Here is a 23,176-nt window from a genome sequence, read left to right on the forward strand (position 1 = left end):
TCATATTTATATTCCTGTGAAACAGGAGGCTAAGGCTGGATAATTTCACATTCCTCGTCACCCTGGTGTGATAAATGCAAATATGAATGGGAATATACTTCAGAGATATTTTCATCAGAAGAATTTCTAGGGGTACCAATAATTGTGGCCATTGTGTACTAGAGAAAAATATGTATTTCTTAATGTGATTTTGCCCCACTTTCACTTTTTTCTTCAATTAAAGGTTAGAATTTTGAATTTTTTATGAAATTTTTGAATGAAAGATCAAATGGATAAACAATGCAGACTCACAGCCCTTTTTGATCATAAATACCAAGTGTATGAATAATTTTGAGCACAATTGTACATATACATACATACACACATATATACATATATACACACATACATATATTCAGTATTATTAAGCAGCTTTATCACATGAGCTAGTTATCGTCCTCCACCGCCGGCTCCTTCACTCGTCCACAGTCAGGACTTGGCCTTCTGATATTGCTTGTTGAATCAGACTCCTTTATCTTCAATTATATTGTAACACTGAATTCTCATTAAGAACATTAGTAATATCTGCTACATTTATGAATGTTCTGTTTTGTTTAATATTGTAATAATGCATGTCAATGCTGTACAGGGGATGAACGCCTGACATAAGAAAAAAGTGATTCTGTAGCTGAGAGGGAACCACTCTCTCTTGGGAGACTGACCTGTGATTGTGTAATAGTCAGGGAAAAGATGATAAATGGGAGAGCAAGAAAAATTAGTTTAATCAATAATGAATTAACTTCTGTTTTAAAGAATGGGATGAAATGGAAGTCCTCAACTCTTAAGAAAAAGAAAAAAAAAGGTTGTGTCTTGTGGCGAAATATGCTTCAAGAGAGAAAGAGCATTTACAGCTAGAATTATTAATGACAAGGGAAAATCAGGCACTGGAAAAATGTGCAGTATTAAGGGCAGATTTGCTTTGTGGAAGTTTGGACTATAATATGAACAGTAGGCCTACATCAAAAAGTCAAAAAGGTTAAATGACAAACACAAGCTTTCATATTTATTTTGTTAAAATGCATACAAATAATTAAAATATTCACTATTTGAAAAACCTGCAGACTAAAATGTGACATTTTAAACTATTTAAATTGTAATGTTTCAAATCCATTTCATGGACCATATCAGGAGTCAGTTTTATTGTACAAATTTTATATTTGCATTATTACATTTTTATTGCAAATCAGAGTTTTAAAGTACAATTCATGACAATTTCATGATCATGATTTTATGACCATTTTTATCATTCATATATGCTAAACATTTTAATAATTAATTAATGCTTTTCAAATAATTTAATAATCAGGAAATCGTACAAACCAACAGCTCCAAATCAATGTTTTTTTTTTTTTTTTTGTCCACTACATTTGGAAGAATATATTTAAAATGCTCTCAATTAGGCAAAGATGTTTGCAATGAATTCTCGAAACCGTTTGGCGTACTGTTCAGGATGAACTGTAGAGATTTCAGCCCCAGCCTTTAAATAGAAAAAATAAAAAATAAATGAAAAATGCAAAACAGAACTAAAAATTTTTTTTTAAAATGTAATACCTATAATAATTATAACGATAAGAGTATTTACAGCTCAGTTTAGTCTTTTTACAATAAAAGTGTGAAAAGCATATATTCAAATACTACACAATACAACTACACAATAAAACCTCAGTTGTCCATTCATAAAGCGTCACTTACTCCATGCTTGACTGTTTTTGCTGCGTGGGCTGCTTTCTTCTTGGTATCATACTGGCTCAGAATGTTTATGAGACCCATGAAGTATACCTCTCTGTGTGGGGCACCTAGATAAAAGAGAGACAAACAGAAGAATAAAAAATTAAACGTAAGGATTTAAACAAATTCAAAGGATATTCACTTTGATAACAAGTCTGAATCTGCATTGAAAGCCATCAGGCATTTAAAATGAACACAAAAGTAGTAGAGGACATTTTTTTGGGAGGAATGAAAAAACTATAAACTAAAAGCACTTCATAATTAGCTTCATGAAAAGATTAATGGGTTCCAGATTATAGAAAAGTTGACAATGGTATTTCTACCAAACTTATTTACGCTTTATTCAGTTTGCATTAATTATCATTATCCATTATTTCTTTGAATATTTCCATGAACAGCTTGACATGCAAATAATGCTGACCTATTAACCTTATTTACAGTGTAGAGACTGGAATGTGACTCACCAACTGCACTCTGGATGGCATACACATCAACATACGGGTCAAACTCTCCTGGACCAAGAGGTTTATAAGAGCTCATGTACCCTGCAATGCCCTCAGGGGAAGTGCCAAAAGACCCCATTGCCATAAAGGATAGGTCATTCTCTGAATCCTCCTCCTCGTCACTTAAAGAGTCTTTCATTTCTTCCGCTTCCTCTTGCTCTGCCCTCCCGACATCATGAATGCCCAGCAGCAGGCTGTAGTCCATGATCTTCAAACGCACAAGAAACTTGCCAAAACACATACAGATATACAAACAGGCTGTTAGTGTTAATATGTCCCTTATAAAAAAGTAGTTCTTCTATATAAATTTCTTGTTATAGAAAATGATATAGGTAACATTAATTAAGCAGAACCCTTTAATTAATTTCCTCTGCTTAATGCAAGCTGGCAAACAGCATCTACAGTACAATTTCATACATAATCTAATCAAGAAATAGTCTATATGAAACATTCTTAGATGAAAATGTTCAGTAACACTTTATTTTAAGGTCTCTTAACTAGTTGCTAATTAGCATGCATATTAATGGAATATTAGCCATTTATTAGTAGTACTTGACTAGTAATTTGACTTGACTAGTAATTAAGCACATACTAATGCCTTATTCTACATCCCTAATCCTACCCAATACCTAAACTTAACAACTACCGCACTAACTATTAATATAAGCAGCAAATTAGGAATTTATTGAGGAAAAAGTCGTAGTTAATAGTTAATAGTTAATAAGTGTTCCCTATTCTAAAGTGTTACCAAATGTTCCTTAAGGTCTTGGACATTGAGACATGCTTTATCATATTTCCAGAGAAAAAGAAAGTGAAAAGGTTTATTGGGTATAAGAATGACCTCAGCTTCTCAGTTTGAAAGGGGGTAAAAATATAAATAAATATTTTCACATATAACGCAATATATTTAAATATGAGCCGAATGTAATAATATGTAAACCATCTCACCTCTACGTCCCTGTTCAGTTTATCCAAAAGCTTTTCTTTCTCCTCTTCACTGATGTACACTCGCTGCATGTTATTTCTGAAATCTACATCCTTGAAGGTTGGCAGTTCCTTCACCTGGGTTTTCAAATGATTTTTTTAAGCAATTATATTCAAGAACAAATTTAAAATTTTGAGAAAACCATGTCGGTTTAGAACTGGGAAGCATATGGCATACAATACAAGTACAAGTTCATACAATGCTGCAAATGCTTCATTTGACAAAAAGAAGACAAAACTCTTTTAGATGTCAGCAAGAAAAAAGAAATACATGAAGGATCCAACAGTTTATGCCTCTGCAACAAAATAATGTGAAGAATGCATACTGTATAGAAGTAACTCTAAAAGTAGCCAAAACAATGTCTAACAACCAAGTTGTTTATTCACACAATTTACATGTAATTAAAAGATAAGAGAAATGTATATTTGTAATCTTTAGTTTAATCAGTTATTTATATCTTTTGCTGTAGTATGTCAGTAGGAAATATCAGTTTACTTTTCCAAACATTCATTTTGCCATTAAATGTAATAATCCAGTGAGATTTTTGTCTGACAGCAGACAGTACTCCACACAGAGATCTGATCTGATCATCATCAGTCTGTCTGGAATAACATGAAGAAACAGAACAAACTGAGACAGACTACATCCAGAAGAACTGTGGCAACGTCTCCAAGATGCTTCAAGAAACCTACCTGCAAAGCTTCAGTACAGTTAAAAGTTTTACGCACTTGTGTAAAAATGCTGTAAAATGAGGATGCTGTCAAAATGTCATAAGTAGATTTTCTTTATCAATTAATTTGTATTAACTAAATTAAATCAACATTTGGTGTGACCATCCTTTGCGTTTAAAGCAGCGTTTGCCCTCGGTGCACTAGTTGTTCAGGGAGCTTTGCAGGTAGGTTTCTTGAAGCATATTGGAGACGTTGCCACAGTTCTTCTGGATGTAGTCTGTCTCAGTTTGTTCTTTTTCTTCCTGTTACTCCAGACAGACTGATGATGATCAGATCAGATCTCTGTGTGGAGCACTGGCTGTTGTCAGACTCCTTGGTCAAACACAAATCTCACTGGATTATTACAATTAATGGCAAAATGAATGTTTGGAAATGTAAACTGATATTTCCTACTGAAACACTACAGGACATAATATTTCTTAGGATACAGTTTTTCATTCTTTTCTTATTACTACTTTTATAATATTTCTATTTTAATATATAGTCTATTGCATTCTGTGTGGATAGTCGTACCAAGCATTTCACAACATGTCGTACTGTGTATGATTGTGTATGTGACCAATGAAGTTGAACTGAACTGAACTGATAGAAATAACTGACTAAATAACTGACCATTTTTTAGCTGGTGAAAATACTAGTGTTCTGATCATTTTGGCCACCACTGTAATTTACAGTAATTTACCAATATGACCACATTGACTGACATCACTGGATGAACTGAATTAAGTTGGATGATGGCACTATTGTTTTCTGTAGAGCTTCTTTACAGCCGAATCACATCTGGACTACATCGACATCGACAGTGGTATTGAATTGACTTGAATCAACTGAACTGATTCAAGCTGAATAACAACATTGCTGCTTATTGTGGAACTTCCTATTATCTTTTAACTAACTTCACACTGTTATTGATCTGACTAACTACTAAATAGCTAAATACTGACACTATTGTCTTCTAAAGCTATTTACTTCAGAATCTGTTACTGTAGCTGTATAATTGCTTATTTTATTTCCTATTTATCTTTGTGAAGCTACTTCTGTGAAGCTACTGCACAATCTGTATTGTATAAAGTGCTATAAATAAAGGTCACTTGACTTGACTAGACAAAAATTGACCAGGATTCATTAAATGAATCTGCAGACAGATGGAACCAAATTAAAGAGATCTGTAGTGAGGCAAATTCTAGGTGGCAGCATTGGCTTATTCTAATTGTTGAACACATGCAGTTTATATATATATATATATATATATATATATATATATATATATATTTTTTTTTTTTTTATGGCAGGGGTCCAGCTTTCTTGCATAATACAACCTCATGGTGGTGCTGTAATATTGATTAACAGGCTCTAAGTACACACATGCATACAATTATATCTTAGAATTACTTTTATAAGGTAAGATGATCAGGTGAGGTAAGATATCCCTAACTCTGACCCTAAGGTGTGCATAGCATGAAATCAGGTGAAAAAAACTGTACTGTTCTGAAGTGTCTAGGAGTCTAGATATAATTGAAAAATTGTGGAGAGTAGTAATGCGGAGGCAACCTTTTAATATGGGAGAACTTGACCAGTTTGCACAAGTGGAGTGGGCCAAACTACCAGTACAGAGGTGCAGGAAACTCACTGATGTTTATTATTTTGACCAAAGGCCTGTGCTAAGATTACGCTTAGGTGTGTGAGTAATTTTGTCAATACCATTTATCTTTATTTCCTGATTTGGTTTATTTTCAGATATATTATGTTCTGATTTAAAAAGTTCTGGAATATTAACAGTGAAATAAAGAATCACAGAGACCACGCAGGGGCCTCATTTATAAAATGCATGTGTGATCAGATTTATCTTAAATTCTATGGGTTTCATTATACAACGCCCAAGACTTAAGACTCACTCTCCAATATCCAGGAGAGCCGCCATAAAGGCAAAGGTCCCCTCAGCCGGAGCCTTCTCTCTATAGTAATACTCACTATAATATATCAGCTGAAAGTCTTGATGGTGAACGTTGGGACAGTGACAAATTCCCCATGGGGGAAAGGCACTACGGAGATCACATCCTACCCGATGGGGAGGTAACATGTGAAGATCCACCTATGGACTTACAGAGGAAGTACCACATAGGGAAGATTCTGAGGTGGGCTCAGTGTAAGGGGAGAACTACCAAAACACAGAGCCTGTTGACAGATTGAATGTCTGTCTAGGGGAACACTGAACCTCAGGGGTTACTCAGTGGAGAATACACACATGGGGCCGCAAGAGGAGCCACTACATGTGGAGCACTAACCCAATACAAGAGTTCACTCGAGGGAACTTACCTCATAATGGGTTCTAATAGCAAGTTCCTCCACCGAACTTGCTAAGAAAAAGTACTTATGTGATGGAAGGGTAGTCCAGAGTTCATGAAAGGAACCTGAGCTGGACTGAATAAGCGCATAATTCCCCTGAGGGGAGTGGCGCTGGTCTGAAGCTCTACACTCTGCCAGTCTACCGAGTTCAGAACTCTAGGAAAAACTGGTTCCATTCGCAGATTATAAATCTAGCAAATGTATTAGGTGTAGCGCAACCTGCAGCTCTACAGATATCTGCTAGAGAGGCTCCGTTTGCCAGGGCTGCTGATGCAGCCATGCCCCTGGTAGAATGAGCCCACACTCCCAGTGGGCAAGGTAAGCCTCCGGCCTGATAGGCCGTCAGGATTGTATCCAAAATCCATTGGGAGATCCTTTGTCTGGAGACAGCATTCCCCTTCTGCTGTCCTCCAAGCAGATGAAGAGCCATTCAGAAAGTCTGAAACTCTGAGTGCGATCCAGGTATGTGCGTAGGGCTCGCACTGGGCACAACAGAGACAGGTCGGGGTCCCCTTCTTGGAAAGGGATGGCTTGCAATGTCACCACCTGATCCCTGAAGGGAGTGGTGGGAACCTTGGGCACATATCCAGGCCGAAGTCTCAGGACAACGTGAGAGTCTGCCGGCCCAAACTCCAGGCATGATTTGTTGACGGAGAGGGCTTGAAGATCCCCCACCCTCTTGACAGAAGTGAACGCAGTCAGGAGGGGCGTCTTCATGGAGAGGGCACTGAACTCGACTGACTAAAGGGGCTCAACGGATCTCTCTGTAAGGCCTGTAAGACCACAGAAAGAACCCAAGAGGGAATGAGATGTGGCCTCGGAGGGTTCAACCTCCTAATAACCAGATCGTGCTTCCTCACCGATCAGCCTTCCTCAGTGTCATCGTTAGCCGCGATCGCGGCCATGTACACCTTAAGTGTAGAAGCAGACAGGTGCCTATCCAGGCCTCCTTAGAGGAAGGAGAGTACAGATCTGATGCCACATCTCCGAGGATCCTTCCCCTGGGAAGAACACCAATTCACGAAAACGCACCACTTCACATCATGCAGCCGCCTCGTCGAGGGGTCTCTGGCCTGAGTAATGGTATTCACCACTGTTGGTGAGAAGGTCTCCTGGTCGCATCTAGAGACCATCATGGAGGATCCAGAGAGTCGGGCACGGATTCCAAATTGTGCCCTTTCCATGAGAAAGGAGGTCCTTCCTTAAGGGAATTCGCCAGGAAGGAACTGATGCCATGAGCACGAGCTACGAGAACCAGGTCCTGTTGGGCCAATAAGAGGCTACAAGCAGGAGCTGTTCTTCGTCCTCCCTGACTTTGCACATTTTCTGTGCAATGAGGCTCACTGGGGGAAATACATACTTGAGTAGACCCCTGGGCCAGCTGTGAGCCAGTGTATCCGTGCCGAGGGGAGCCTCAGTCAGGGAGTACCATGACTGGCAATGGGTCGATTCCGATGAGGCAACAGGTCTACCTGTGCCTGGCCAAACCAACTCCAAATCAGCTGAACCGTTTGGGGGTGAAGCCTCCACTTGTCCCTGAGCAAGACCTGTCGCGAGAGGAGATCATGATTGAGGTCGCCTGGGATATTAGTAGCATGCAGAGACCTGGGTCTGTGCTGGCTCCAAAGTAAGAGATGGCGGGCAAGCATTTCAGCACTGACTAAGCAAGATCCTGAGAGGCGTGAAGTGAAGTACCCTTCTTGAGTACGATGTAGTAAGGGTTGTAAACACCCCCACTTCACCTCGACCAGGGGGACAGGCTCTATCACACCCTTTGCAGAAGGGTTGCAATTCTCCGCCTGAAGAACAGCAGCATTCCTGCCTCGTAACGAGGCAACAGAATGCCACTGAACTTCGGCAGGCACCTGTCGAATCAAATCGCATAGCCGAGCCAAATGGTTCTGAGAGCCAGCTGGAAGGAATGGAGAGGCTTAATCAAGCATCCAATCACCTCACCAATAGCTGGTCAGATAATCCCTCCTTCCTGGGCTGCCCGTCTCAGGAGCACCTTGTAGCCTTACAAGGGTACTTGGTGTCCTGTTAACGAGCTGGTGGTGCCACCTTCCTGTGAGAATTAGACCATTAATTGGTCTTGACTGCAGGCCCAGGCTATTGCGGGGCCTCTGCAGTCCTCGCAAGGGGCTGTCCCTGGCGATGAGCAGACGCTGTCTGCTTTTTAATCGTGGAGAACTGCTGAGCGAATTCTTACCATGATGTTGCCAAGAGACCAACCTGTGAAATGGGGGAATCAAGAAAGAGAACTTTCTCTGCATCCCGCAGCCCAGCCAGGTTGAGCCACAGGTGGCGCTCCTGGACCACAAGTGTGGACATCGCCCTACCCAGAGCCTGCGCCGTGAATTCATAGCCCCCGAGCACAGTTCCTGCAACACCTCTGGGTCAGGACTACCCTCGTGTAGACCTGCAGGATGGTCAGGGCGGACACAGCTTGTCCAGAAGCCATGTAAGCCTTCACCACGAGTGCTGAAGAGAACTTACAGGCCCTGGACGGGAGTCCTGGGTGGCCCCACCAAGTGGCGGTGTTCGCGAGCAGAAATGCACCGCAATCGCACTCTCCACCTGTGAGACACCTATATACCCCTCGCTGGACCCCCATTGAGGGTGGTGAGGATGGAGGAATTGGTATATCGTTTCCTGGCTGAAAAAAGAGCCTTCCACGATTCTGTCAATTCCTAGTGCACTTCCGGGAAGAAAGGCACCGGGGCCGGGCGCGACATAACGCTCAGCACCCAGCAACCAATCATCCAGCCGCGAGCATTCGGAACAGGGTGAAGATGGCTTCTGATGGCTCAAGCCCACCCTCCGATGCTGCGAGAGACAGCTCATCTTCTTTGCGAGCGCCAAATGAGAGATTAAACTCACCCTGGGACAAGCTGTCAAACCCATTCGGCAGCTCAACCGGAAGACACGCACGCTGCAAGATACGAGAGGTCCGCGGGGATCCCCTGACGGAACTACTCTTGCTTCCACCTGCTCTCCCCCGACGCACATCGCTGCGGCCTCATTCCTAGGAAGGCTAGGAAGTAGAAGGACCGGAGCGGGAAGCAGTCGGGGTGACTCGCGTTCATAAACCATCTACGATCGCTGTTTCAGCGTGAGCATGACCCAACACTGAACACAGCGCTCACGCTGGTCATTTAGGAAAGATGTGAACCCGCATCAGAAGAACACGGACAGAAAGGTATGTTTGTCGACACACACAGTTCACACACAGCTCTTTTAAAGAAATTGCTCTTTTAGAAGAAATTTGCTCTTAAAGATGGGTACCAGGGGTACTCTCACGACACTTATCTGTGTATGAGAGGGAGAGACCGCTGCCTGTGCCATAGATCCAACGACGAGGAGATCAAGAGGTGAATGAGTGCTGCTTCTCACGAAGAGACGCTGCATCGGCACCGAAAAACAGAACGAGTGAGCAGATGCTATGCTAGCCTATTTATACCAGGATATCCGGGTGTGGCCAGCTATGCAAATTCTGCACACCCAATTTCACTGGCCTTTTCTCAAAGATGTCAGAGGTGTTTGGGCTCCCATGAGCGACCCCTAGTGTCATACACTCGACACAACGTCGAAGTGAACGACAGAAGGGGAATGCATCTTTAAGGATTACATAATGAAAGAGTTTTTGTTTTCGATTTGAATTATTTCATTTTAAAATAGTAATTTATAGCATGCTATAGATATATTTATCATGTCTGTGAGGCAAGTATTAGCTGAGTTTTGCGTCATTTTTGTGAAGTGCTCCTGCTCAAGATCGAGACTCCAGAAAGTGCATTCTGTTTGTTTTCTTTATTTTAAAAAAGCACAATGTTTTGTTGATATTGTGAGCACACGCAAATAAAAGTAGACCCTTTGCAGTTCCAAATTATGTCGTATTTTAAGTTTCCACTCTTATTAAGAAAAAAAATGCAAGTGATCCATGTCCTGCAAAGCACGCTTCCGCTTCCACTCTCCGCACAAATGATTGGATATGCACCTAATAGCGCACATTTATCTTACATTTTTTAATTAATATTTTGAAATGCATGAAGTGGCAAGTGAAGCGGGGAAATCTTATTTCTTTAGATTTTATTTTAGGCAAGTCGTGTTGATTTGAGAAGGTTAAACTGATCAAACATATGCTCAACTCACTGTCTGCTGCTGGCCGCTTGGTACTTTAAAAAACAAAAACTTGAATTTAACAAACGGAAAAAATGTTCCAAACATTTTTTTTTTTAATTAACTTAATAAAGAAACTAAAAGAAATATAACCACTTTGCCATTAAAAACCAAAACTGAACGGTTTTAATGGCTGCAACAGCAGCTGTAATGGGAAAGACTTGGGCCAGTAATTCTGATAAGCTGTGGGACAAGGGCCGGGCTAGGCCTGTGCAGGGCTCTATTCATTCTCTCGTTTCAATTAAAAGTTCCCATTGGCTCGGCGGGCCCCCAATCTGCCCAGGCCCATATGCACCTGCATACCCTGCATACCCAGACGCTATGCCCCTGAATGGTTGCTTGCTACACAACCCTTACAAAGAAAAGTCAGGGCTATTGCGACTATTGTTCAATTGTGCAAATGATAGAATTAAGACATTCTTATTCTCTTATCTGCATTCTTTGTTTCCTAGGTGACAGAGGTTATCCGCTTAAAATGTGCCTACTAACTCCCCTGAAAAACCCACAGACCCTGTAAGCTGTAATAAAGCTTATCCCTGAGCAAGGTCTGAGCACACAATTCAGTTGAAAAGGTCGCTGGTTATTCCTCAGCGCAAGAATAGCCAGGAATTCACCTCAGCTTTAAATCAGTCCAAATGAGATACGTAGACAAAAAATTCCAAAAGGTAGAACACTTGAAGAAAGTGTGCAGACTTTCTCAAATTTTATACCTTTTTTTGCCTGCATCTTGAAATCAGCCCACTTTTTTTTCACTTAATTTAAAGTACAATCACTTGCTTTATTTACTTCAATTGTTACAACTTGTCAAGGAATAAATTTATTTTTACCACTGATGCCAGTATGTCTGTTAACCCCCCCCCTCCCCGCTTCACTTGCCATTTCGAATAATTCTATATTAATTATCTTGTTTCAACCATCCACTGTCATATTATCATGCTACATTCAAAACATTTAAGCAGGCTGTCAAAACATCTAAGAATGCTTGTGGGTGTTCTGTAGGTCAAGTTGCTATAGGTCAACTGTTCATTCATGTGTGCATGATCTTAAAATGATGTGTAATTTATAAAGCAAGATGGATTTAAGAACAATTATTTTTGTGTACGGATGTTTCAAAAGTAATTTGTAGGACGATTTAGGAGATTGTCCTACGTTAACATTTATGATGATTTTAAACATGCCCCAGATTCTTCAGTTTCAGCATACAAAAATTTGTGTCAGATACTTACAGGCGCATCTCAATCAATTAGAATGTCGTGGAAAAGTTCATTTATTTCAGTGATTCAACTCAAATTGTGAAACTCGTGTATTAAATAAATTCAATGCACACAGACTGAAGTAGTTTAAGTCTTTGGTTCTTTTAATTGTGATGATTTTGCCTCACATTTAACAAAAACCCACCAATTCACTATCTCAACAAATTAGAATACTTCATAAGACCAATAAAAAAAATATTTTTAGTGAATTGTTGGCCTTCTGGAAAGTGTGTTCATTTACTGTATATGTCCTCAATACTTGGTAGGGCCTCCTTTTGCTTTAATTACTGCATCAACTCTGCATGGCATGGAGGTGATCAGTTTGTGGCACTGCTGAGGTGGTATGGAAGCCCAGGTTTCTTTGACAGTGGCCTTCAGCTCATCTGCAATGTTGGGTCTGGTGTCTCTCATCTTCCTCTTGAAAATACCCCATAGATTCTCTATGGGGTTCAGGTCAGGCGAGTTTGCTGGCCAATCAAGCACAGTAACACCATGGTCATTGAACCAGCTTTTGGTACCTTTGGCAGTGTGGGCAGGTGCCAAGTCCTGCTGGAAAATGAAATCAGCATCTCCATAAAGCTTGTCAGCAGAAGGAAGCATGAAGTGCTCTAAAATTTCCTGGTAGATGGCTGTGTTGACTGTGGACTTCAGAAAACACAGTGGACCAACACCAGCAGATGACATGGCAGCCCAAATCATCACTGACTGTGGAAACTTCACACTGGACTTCAAGCAACATGGATTCTGTGCCTCCACTCTTCCTCCAGACTCTGGGACCTTGATTTCCAAATGAAATGCAAAATTTACTTTCATCTGAAAAGAGGACTTTGGACCACTGAGCAACAGTCCAGTTCTTTTCTCCACAGCCCAGGTAAGACGCTTCTGACGTTGTCTCTGGTTCAGAAGTGGCTTGCAGCCCTTTTCCTGAAGACGCCTGAGCGTGGTGACTCTTGATGCACTGACTCCAGCTTCAGTCCACTCCTTGTGAAGCTCTCACAAGTGTTTGAATCAGCTTTGCTTGACAGTATTCTCAAGCTTGCAGTCATCCCTGTTGCTTGTGCACCTTTTCCTACCCAAATTCTTCCTTCCAGTCAACTTTGCATTTAATATGCTTTGATACAGCACTCTGTAAACAGCCACACCTTTCAGTAATGACTCTCTGTTACTTACCCTCTTTGTGGAGGGCGTCAATGTTCGTCTTCTGGATCATTGCCAAGTCAGCAGTCTTCTCCATTATTGTGGTTTCAAAGAACAAGAGATACCCGGAATTTATACTGTAGGGATGGTCATTAATTGAAACTCAAATGTAAATATTCTAATATTTTGAGATACTGATTTTTGACTTTCATGAGCTGTAAGCTCTAATCATCAAAATTAAAACAAAAAAAACTTTTGAAATGTTTTACTTTACATGCAATGAATCTAAAATATATGAAAGTTTCACTTTTTGAAATAACTTACAAGAAAAAAATGAACTTTTTCACGACATTCTAATATATTGAGATGCACCTGTATATAAAAATCATCTTACATTGCATTTCATGTATACATTTTACATGCATTCCCTGGGAACTGAACATATAACCTTGTCATAGCTTGATTCTCTGCTATTTTAGGGACTTGAACACCTGTTGTTATTTTAACTTTGCTGTAAGTTGCTACAGAAAGACTACAGAGTATGCTTATCTGCAACATAAATGTAAATGTTTTGGACAAACAACATGATTTGTGGTATATTATGTTGTAGTGTTCTTACCTTCTCTTTATCACTTGCTTCTCGAGAAACCAGTGACCCCTATAAAATGAAATGCCATATAAAGATGCATAACAATAATTAATAATGCTTACAAAATAATAGCTGATCTACATGAATCTGAAACAGTAATGCTACAAATTATAATTAAATAAATTAGTAATTAAATGTAATAGATTGCCTTAAATGTGCAAATTGACTGAAAAGCAATAACTTTTATACATGTCTAGTCACCATTAATTCCTCACCACGATAGCTCAATAGTAAATTAATAAATCAGTAATTAAAAATGTAGCCAATGAGTAAAGAATTTATTTACCTTGAGGTCATATTTCCTGTGGACAGTTAGTCGGTGGCTGAACATATTTCTCATGACTAAAAGGTATGTGTCTTCATTGTCCACAGTAACACGGTACAAGCCAAGGAACTGGGGAAGTAGTGTGCTACCATGGCACGTTACGATGTGCTGAAGTGAAAAAAAAAAAAAGTTTTAATATGAGAGAAAAGGGAATAAAATGTACTGGCCTGTTTTGGTTTCGGTAAATTTCTTTATCTAGATTTATCCTTGGTTTATGCTTGGTGTGTCTGGAGAAATCTATCCATCCAAACATCTTAATATCAGTTGGTTGGTTGACACAGTGAGACTATCTCAAACCATCTACTGTAAGACCAGCTAGTAGGTAAGTCACTTTTTCTTAGTATGTAACTTCTGAAAACAAAGGTTTGTGTTAAACAGCATATTAGGCAGCTGAAAGAGAATGAGATTCAATTGAGCACTGCGACATATAGGGCAGAGACTAACATTCAAACTGGGGCCTTGGCAGACAGGACATGAGGGCACAAGGAGATGCAGCAAACAGAGAAACAGGAGGACTGGCAGGATGTTCAGACAGTGTCTGAGGACCAGCACAAGAAACAGGAGCAAGCATTTCCGACTTGGGCATCACAGGTACATTACTTCAGTGGTTTCAGGCTTACTTCACAGGCATAACTATCTTCACAGATAGACTTTGATTTATCCAGCTAAATTTTGCAGGATACACTATATTTATATTTTAATTCTAATTCTATATACCTCTATTTGTCAGGCTTTAACAAGTGTACGTCATTGTATGTCCCTTCAGTTTTGGATTTTGGGAAATAGTGGTCACACTTTATTTAAAGGTCCAATTCTCACTACTAACTAACTAACTATAAACTACAACTTTTGCCTCCATAAACTTCTAATTTGCTGCTTATTAATATAGTAAGATAATTGTTAAGTGTAGGTATGGGGCAGGATTAAAGGATTAGTTCATTCCAGAATTAAAATTGCCTGATAATTTACTCACCCCCATCTCATCCAAGATGTTAATATCTTTCTTTGTTCAGTTGAAAAGAAATTAAGGTTTCTGAGGAAAACATTCCAGGATTTTTCTCCATATAGTGGACTTCAACAGGGATCAACGGTTTGAAGGTCCAAATTGCAATTATATACTTTTTAACCACAAATGCAATTGTCTTGTCTGGAAATTTTGATTGTGGAGTGAATTAATCCTTTAAGGGATCTAAAATATGGTCATGCAGAATATGGCATTAATATGTGTTTTAAAAGTATAATAAATATAATAAACAGTCAATAACTTATATGCATGCTAATAAGCAACTAGTCAATAGTGAAAATTGGTCCTTAAAATAAAGTGTAAATGTAGGAAATTAAGTTGTTCACTCAGAATTCAGACACCACTAAAAATGGCTAACACTCGATATAGTGCTCTTGATAGAGAATAGGGAATGATTTTGGACACAGCAGAAGAGATTTAAAACATTAAACTGAAGTCCTGACTCTCTGTAGTCATTAAAAAAAAAAAATCCCAGGATGTCCTTCAAAAAAAGAAGGGCTGTAGGTATCCTGGTCAAATCTTCCCTCTTGTCATTGGTGCAAAACCTCCTTCATCATCCTCACATCTACTAATTGGCTCTCCTCTCTATCAATAAACTGGTGTGTGGTGGGTGTTCTGGTGCACTATGGCTGCTGTTGCATCATCCAAGTGGATACTGCACACTGGTTGTGGTTGAGGATATTCCACCTCTCACAGTGTAAAGTGCTATATAAATGTAATGATTTATTGTTTATTATAAAACAACTGACTCAAATGACAACCAAAGTCTGCCACATGCATGAAAATCTGTCAAATGCAAAATTCAGATTTTTCAGTTTTATTGTGTAATTGAGACCCTGTGAATTACAAAGGTGTCTAAAGTGCAATGAGGTGCACACAGTGGACCTCATTCATGAAATGCCCATAAATATATGAGTAAATTCAGAGTAATTTGAGCATAAAATGGACCTTCCCAAAATATTCCCATCTTAAACCTTATATCCCTGGGGGTTTATTAGAGCTTGAGTTGAAACCACTTCACTGTGGATAGCAAGTCAAATAAGTTTAACATAAATATCTTAAAGCCTTCCTAACTAAATGGGCGAACAAACTTGTGAAATATTCTTATATTACATACAGTGTTATTAGAATGTAGTGTCATAAGTTTGCCTACTAGAAAAAATAAATAACAAATAAAATAACAAGTAAAAATATAAATCTCATTCTGCTTGTGTTTCATGAAATAAGTCCAGTCTGTGGTGGTTCATGCATCAAGCATAAATAAGGATTAAAGGAAAAATTCACCAACAAATTAAAATATGCCATTTACTAATGCTAATGTTGCTTGTACCCCTTTTTTATTTTCTTGTTCCCCTGGAACACAAAAAGTGAAATCCTTGTAAGAAAATTTTGGGAAGAATATTCTGGCCACTATTTTCAATATAATGAAATTAAATTAGAACTAGGGCTGTCAATTGCTCCATAATGACAAACAAGCACCATAAAGGACATTTAGTCTGATTGATTAGTTCAAAAATCAGAGTGAATCAGAATCAGATCCAGTTTAATGATCCAGTTGTGGTTAACAGTTTTATGGATGATGAAATTATCAGGAAGTAACAACTTTCATTTTCATCAAACAAAACTATCATAAAGCTTAACAGTGCATGTACCGTAAGCACTACTTTAAGGATAAATTGGCAATCATTGTAATTGTATGGAAGAGTATGGGAGGATTTTCCAGACTATTTTCAAAAGCAATTGCAAATTGTATTTTCAATTGCGTTTTCCACATGTGGGCGCATAAATTGTGACATAATCCAAATGCAATTGCAAATCTTGCATTACCATTTGCATTTTCGCTTTCGCGAACGCACAGTGACTGCCACATTTCAAATGAAAAGGCAAAGTCCATTTGCAATTGTATTTCCCATGTCTTACGAGTTATGAGCCGGTCATATTTAAATAGCAATATTAATGACCACATTTGCTTTTTCACTTTCTCTGCGTCGCCCATGTAGCTGCCAAAACTCAAATGAAATCGCAATTCCTTTTGCATTTGAATTTCCGATGTCTACACGGAAAGCTGTCAATCATTGTGAGAGGGCGGGACTATACTAGGGGGCGTGTTTGTATTGGGAGGTGACGTCACTCACAGACCTTGCCGAACGCTTTGATTAACGGAGGTAATCGGTAAAGGCTCCGCTAAATGCAGCTGTCAATCAGTTCGTGCGTGTGTGAACGAACAGACAACCTTCTTGGCACAATACACAATTCTGTCTTTTTTACTCCAAATGCAGCGATTATACCCTGCTAACAGCAGGAGCCACAATATTCACTATTAACGAAACGCTTTACACCTGTCTCAACATCTGCCACGGCTTCTCTCTCTCCGATTTGCAATTGCTTTTGAAAAGAGTCCGGAAAATCATTCCATAGAAGAGAGCAACCTGTACATTATTCAAAAGGTTTGTTTTTGTGGAAGAAAGAATATCATATAGCTTTGTTATGATATGAGGGTTAGTATGTGATTTCATAATTTGACTTTGACAATTTCAACCTGACTTAAGAAACATATTAGTCAGTACCTGGTGGTATTCTGAAAGAATGTTGTGCATGTCCTCCACCTCCTCACTAGAGATTTGCTTGACAATTAGTGTTCGGTCATATGATGCCAACACCAATCCCGCTTCCTGACTCTTGCCATCCTTTGCTGGAGGACTACGTGTAAGAGAAACCTGAAATACACATAGAGAAATTTAGAAACAGCACATAATAGTCATTCAAAATCATTGCATCACCCCTTCAGGGTACAATGGGCAATACAATGGGAAAGGAGTCAAAATCCTTGAAAACAAAATAGTGTAGGATGCTGATCCACTGGAGTATACAAGTATTACAAGAAAAATAAATAATGAAGTCTTTTCTATCGAACATGCAAGCTCTGTGGATAAAATGTAGATTTTGTGTGGGCTACTAGGTGCTTGCAGCATGCCGTGACATAAAACTCCATATAAAGAATTCATATAAAGAATTATAAAATAAATTAAAGCAAGCACATTTTATAAGTAGATGTACATAATGCAGAATACACCAGCAAGTGCCTCATGCAAACATTAAAACAAATGATAGCCACCATGCAAATGTAGTTGAGCACATGACCTAAAAAACACCCATGAAATCCTTTGTATAGCAGTCAAATCCTTTTGTTGATCTGATTCATGCAAATAATGCTTTCTGTAGGCTTTTGCAAACTCACAGCAAAATATTGTGTGGAACAATTGTGATGTTCAACATTGATTTTTACTGATATGTAACATATTAAAGTACAGATAAAGTACAGTTGAAAGCTATGTTCAAAAATAACACAGGAATCTTTCAGCTTTTCATGGAAGCAGACTTAATCTGTACAAAAAAATTCATACCAGATAATCCTGATGTTCAACTCCAAATCGCTCTCTTAGATTGCGGAACACCAGTGGGCAGTACTCCTTAAACTTAAAATGTCCAGGGAGGTTTTCCCTGAAAATGTACAAATAAATAAACATTGTGGATTTTAACAGAGTAAAAGCACCTCTAATAATTCTAAAAAATAAAAATTAAAAGATAAAATATTAAAAGGCAAACTTAAACATTTATTTATTTATTTGCTCACTGGGTGCTTTAGGACATTAGGGGTGTGTTAACGCTTATAGTTTGATACTCCTTGTTCTTTTGGTCTGGACCAGAAAAGAAAATGTTATATTTAGTCATATAATTTAGTGTCATATGTAACATTGACCCTAAAGATATAAACAAAAGTCATAAGGACAGCCTGATTGGACAGAATTTATGATGCATATTTTGTGACAGAACTAACAGAAGAGAGATCTGCTGCAAGGATATGGCGGTTCCAAACTGTAATGGGTTTGGTTCATGTTGCGTCTATATTTCAGTCAAACTGCATCAGAGAAGGTGGGTCTCAGCTGCTTGTTTGGTGCTCACTGAGGTTTTGATGACAGCGTTCACATTTATTAAAATAAACAGCACTAACAGAGCAATTGCACCTGAGTTTGGTTTAATTAAACCAAATCTGCCAAGTATAAACAAACCCTATGTCACAAATTCTTTAATTCTGCTGTGAAAATTACTATACTTAAAAAACAACAACAACAACAACTGTGAATTGACAATGATAATTTATTTTTATTTATTTATTAATATAAATAAAGTTAATATTTGTTTTACCTTTATGTTTACTGCAGAAACCACACACAATCACATATACTGTCAAGATTACAGTATAGCATTGAATATTTCCATTTGAAGTGACTGCCATGTGTTGTCTGAATAAACAATAATTTTTGTTTAATTTTTGCCAATTAATAATTTGTTCTTTAATAGGAACTGTGACTAAGGTTGCATTTCAGTGAGGTCACAAGTTTGGCCCCCCCCCGTCACTAAAAACTGTCACTAAGAGGCCAGATATGTCTAAATTAATCATACTACTAAATGAGTCAACTGTGCTAAATGTAGTAAAACTGTCGAATACATACTTGTTGAATAAATGGTTGTTGACTTTCATTTTTATGTTGGCTTTGAAGTCATCTGGAAGTAGCATTACTGGCATAGGCACTTGAAAGAGGTCGTTTATCTGCAAAGGTTAAATGCAGGTTAAAATGTTAAGGAATGCTGAAAATTTTGTAATGTTTTATGTTGAGTATTGGTATTAATTAAAGCCATTCTCCCACTGACATAACAAGAATAAATAATGTTCATTATACTTAAGCAATTAAGAAACATATCATTTTCAAGCACTTGAGAAAAAACTGTGTATAATTTATTTATTTATTTTTCAGGTATAGAATAAAGGTCTGCAGTAACATACCGTGTGATTGATGCCCCACATAAACACAGTCAAGATGGGATCGCTGGCCCAGAATACCTCCACTTTTTGATGTACAAAATGTTTTTTCTTGCTTTTTGTTCGTGAAAGTCTTCTCGCTGAGCTTGAAACTGCCCCCGTCTTACCAGGAGAAGACATAATTGCAGAAATCTACCCAGATAATCATAGACCAAAACAACAACTTGCCACCTCAGATGTGATGATGAATGTCTTGAAATTCCAGGATATAAAGACTGCAACTCAGTGAACATATACAGTAGAGGATAAACTGCTCTGCTGACTTGCTCCAAATGAAACTGGAGAGAATTAAACTTGTCATAACTTCATCCAAAACAGTCACATGCCTGATCAGCATTTCTTTCGGAAGTGAGTAGTTTTTCTTGTAGATGAATTTACCCTCCTAGACAAATAATTGTCAAAAAGCAATTGAACAATTTTCATTAATAAGAGTTTTCTTCATACACTCAGTGCTTGTAAAAGAGCAAAAGAGATGCATTGTTGTGCACTGTGTGTGCTGTGGTAGCCAGTGAGGTGGTTAGTTTTGATGACACAGTCAAATGTGTGCTTAACATTGCTGCAGTGACCAAGTTTAGGTTACCAATAGAATTAAACTGCATATGGGGCAAATGTGGGGCAAATGTGCAGCAATGTGCAGCAAATTTGCAGCGTCTGCACAATCAACTCAAATAACATTTCTAAAACATGCAAGAAGCAGCATGTTAATGTTTTTTTTTTTTTAATATACAAAAGAATATAAACAAGTGAAAAATATTTCAAAATAGGTCATCAAATGTATTTGTATGGAGCTTTTTACAATACACATAGACTGTAAAATGTACTGTAGAATTTACAGGATGTTACTGGCAAAAAAGTTGCCAGTAAAATCCTGTAAAAATGATGTTAATTGCTGTAAAATGTGAAATACAGTGATTTGTAGTATTTTTAAAGTAACATTGAATTAAACTTGTAGTTTATTTTACAGCAATATTTTGTAATCTCACTAAAGTACAGTTTCTTCTAGAAGAAAACAAACATAACCCTCGGTATTTATTCAATACAGTAACTAAATTAACGAAAAATCAAGCATCAACAGGTGTTGGCATTTCCCAAGAGCATAGCAGTAATGACTTTATGAACTACTTCACTTCCAAGATCGATACTATCAGAGATAAAATTGTATCCTTGCAGCCGTCAGCTACAGTATCGCATCAGATAGCGCACTATAGATCCCATGAGGAACAATTCCATTCATTCTCTACTGTGGGAGAGGAAGAATTGTATAAACTTGTTAAATCATCTAAACCAACAACATGTATGTTAGACCCGATTCCATCTAAACTACTAAAAGAGCTGCTTCCAGAAGTCATAGATCCTCTTTGGCTATTATTAATTCATCATTGTCATTAGGATATGTCCCCAAAACCTTCAAATTGGCTGTTATTAAGCCTCTCATTAAAAACCACAACTTGACCCCAAAGATCTAGTTAATTACAGACCGATCTCAAATCTCCCTTTTCTGTCAAAGATACTAGAAAAGGTAGTATCCTCACAATTATATTCCTTCCTAGAGAAAAATGATATCTGTGAGGAATTCCAGTCAGGATTTAGATCGTATCATAGTACTGAGACTGCTCTCATTAGAGTTACAAATGACCTGCTTCTATCATCTGATCGTGGTTGTATCTCTTTATTAGTTCTACTGGATCTTAGCGCCATGCTCGACACTATCGACCACAACATTCTTTTGAATAGACTAGAAAACTTTGTTGGCATTAGTGGAAGCGCCTTAGCATGGTTCAAATCGTACTTATCTGACCGCCATCAGTTCGTAGCAGTGAATGAAGAGGTATCATATCGATCACAAGTGCAGTATGGAGTACCTCAAGGCTCAGTACTAGGGCCGTTACTTTTCACGCTTTACATGTTACCCTTGGGAGATATTATCAGGAGACATGGTGTTAGCTTTCACTGTTATGCTGATGATACTCAGCTCTATATTTCTTCGCGGCCTGGTGAAACACACCAAATTGAGAAACTAACGGAATGCATAGTCGATATAAAAACTGGATGACGAGTAATTTTTACTGCTAAATTCTGAAAAACAGAGGTGTTAATTATCGGACCTAAAACACCACATGTAATAACTTAGAACATTATCTAACACTTGACGGCTGCTCTGTCAATTCTTCTTCATCAGTCAGGAACCTAGGTGTGCTGTTTGATAGCAATCTTTCATTTGAAAGCCATGTTTCTAGCATCTGTAAAACTGCATTTTTCATCTCAAAAGCATATCTAAATTGCGACCAATGCTCTCAACGTCAAATGCAGAAATGTTAATTCATGCGTTTATGACCTCAAGGTTAGACTATTGTAATGCTTTATTGGGTGGTTGTTCTGCACGCTTGATCAACAAACTACAGTTAGTCCAAAATGCAGCAGCTAGAGTCCTTACTAGAACCAGGAAATATGACCATATTAGCCCGGTTCTGTCAACACTGCACTGGCTCCCTATCAAACATCGGATAGATTTTAAAATCTTGTTAATTACTTATAAAGCCCTGAATGGTTTAGCTCCTCAGTACTTGAGCGAGCTCTTATCACATTATAGTCCTCCACGTCCAATGCGTTCTCAAAACTCTGGCCGTTTGATAATACCTAGAATATCAAAATCGACTGCGGGCGGCAGATCCTATTCCTATTTAGCACCCAAATTCTGGAACAATCTACCTAACACTGTTCAGGAGGCAGACACATTAAAGACCCATCTCTTTAGCCTGGTTTACACATAACACACTAATACGCTTCTATTATTCAAATCCGTTAAAGGATTGTTAGGCTGCATTTTCAACCGGAACCGGGAACACTCCCCATAACACACGATGTACTCGTTACATCGTAAGTAGAATGGCATCTACACTAATATTTGTCTGTTTCTTTCCTATTCTGTTTCTCAGTCTGTATCCGGTCAGATGGTGGATCAGCACCAAGAGATGATGTCTACAGCCCTGATCGTCAGCGGAGACCAGGACACCCAGATGACCCCCAGAGACATATCCCGAGTGAAAACCTCGATTGAATACAATAAAACTAAAAAAAATATATAACAAAATAACTAAAATATAATAAAATACCTAACTACATAATACTACTATTGTTAGAAATTGCAACAAAATTAAAATAGAAATATAAACTTTTGAACTGCGGGTTTCGCCTGGTCAGAGGAGAACTGGCCCCGACTGAGCCTGGTTTCCAAGGTTTTTTCTCCATTCTGTCACAGAGGGAGTTTTGGTTCCTTGCCGCTGTCGCCTCTGGCTTGCTCAGTTGGGGACACTTAATTTCTAGCGATTATCGCCGATTTGATTGCACAGATAATATTTAAACTAAACTGAGCTAGACAATGCTTTAAATGATTAAAA

At 38.5% G+C, this 23,176-nt stretch overlaps 1 protein-coding gene across 4 annotated transcripts; it reads right to left on the bottom strand.

The window, feature by feature from the left end:
- Positions 1-1,429: 1,429 nt before the first annotated feature.
- pip4k2cb (phosphatidylinositol-5-phosphate 4-kinase, type II, gamma b) lies at positions 1,430-19,966 on the bottom strand. 4 transcript variants are annotated; one of them, XM_058791829.1, is made up of 10 exons: positions 19,743-19,966; positions 19,434-19,508; positions 18,301-18,366; positions 17,464-17,613; positions 13,834-13,980; positions 13,518-13,556; positions 3,219-3,332; positions 2,232-2,496; positions 1,732-1,835; positions 1,430-1,516 (listed from the first exon to the last, which is right to left on the bottom strand). In XM_058791829.1, the coding sequence occupies exons 1-10, from the start codon at positions 19,896-19,898 to the stop codon at positions 1,436-1,438; spliced, it is 1,197 nt and encodes a 398-aa protein (XP_058647812.1). In that variant the 5' UTR covers positions 19,899-19,966; the 3' UTR covers positions 1,430-1,435. The 4 variants fall into 4 exon arrangements, with proteins under 4 accessions (XP_058647812.1, XP_058647810.1, XP_058647811.1 ...); XM_058791827.1 differs by having other exon boundaries at positions 18,301-18,397; positions 19,411-19,508; XM_058791828.1 differs by having other exon boundaries at positions 2,217-2,496; positions 18,301-18,397; positions 19,411-19,508.
- Positions 19,967-23,176: the final 3,210 nt, after the last annotated feature.

The sequence above is a fragment of the Onychostoma macrolepis genome, chromosome 11 (genome assembly GCF_012432095.1).
Source record: "Onychostoma macrolepis isolate SWU-2019 chromosome 11, ASM1243209v1, whole genome shotgun sequence".
Taxonomy (NCBI): Eukaryota; Metazoa; Chordata; class Actinopteri; order Cypriniformes; family Cyprinidae; genus Onychostoma; species Onychostoma macrolepis.

What these genes read in the sequence shown, in the direction of transcription:
- pip4k2cb (XM_058791828.1), bottom strand. Translation starts at nt 19,898, where the DNA reads ATGTCTTCTCCTGGTAAGACGGGGGCAGTTTCAAGCTCAGCGAGAAGA. An exon ending in AAGCAAGTGATAAAGAGAAG is followed by an intron (nt 3,333 to 13,517) that starts GTAAGAACACTA and finishes TTGAAAACCCAG; the next exon opens with GTGAAGGAACTGCCAACCTT. An exon ending in CAAAAACAGTCAAGCATGGA is followed by an intron (nt 1,517 to 1,731) that starts GTAAGTGACGCT and finishes TTCTATTTAAAG; the next exon opens with GCTGGGGCTGAAATCTCTAC.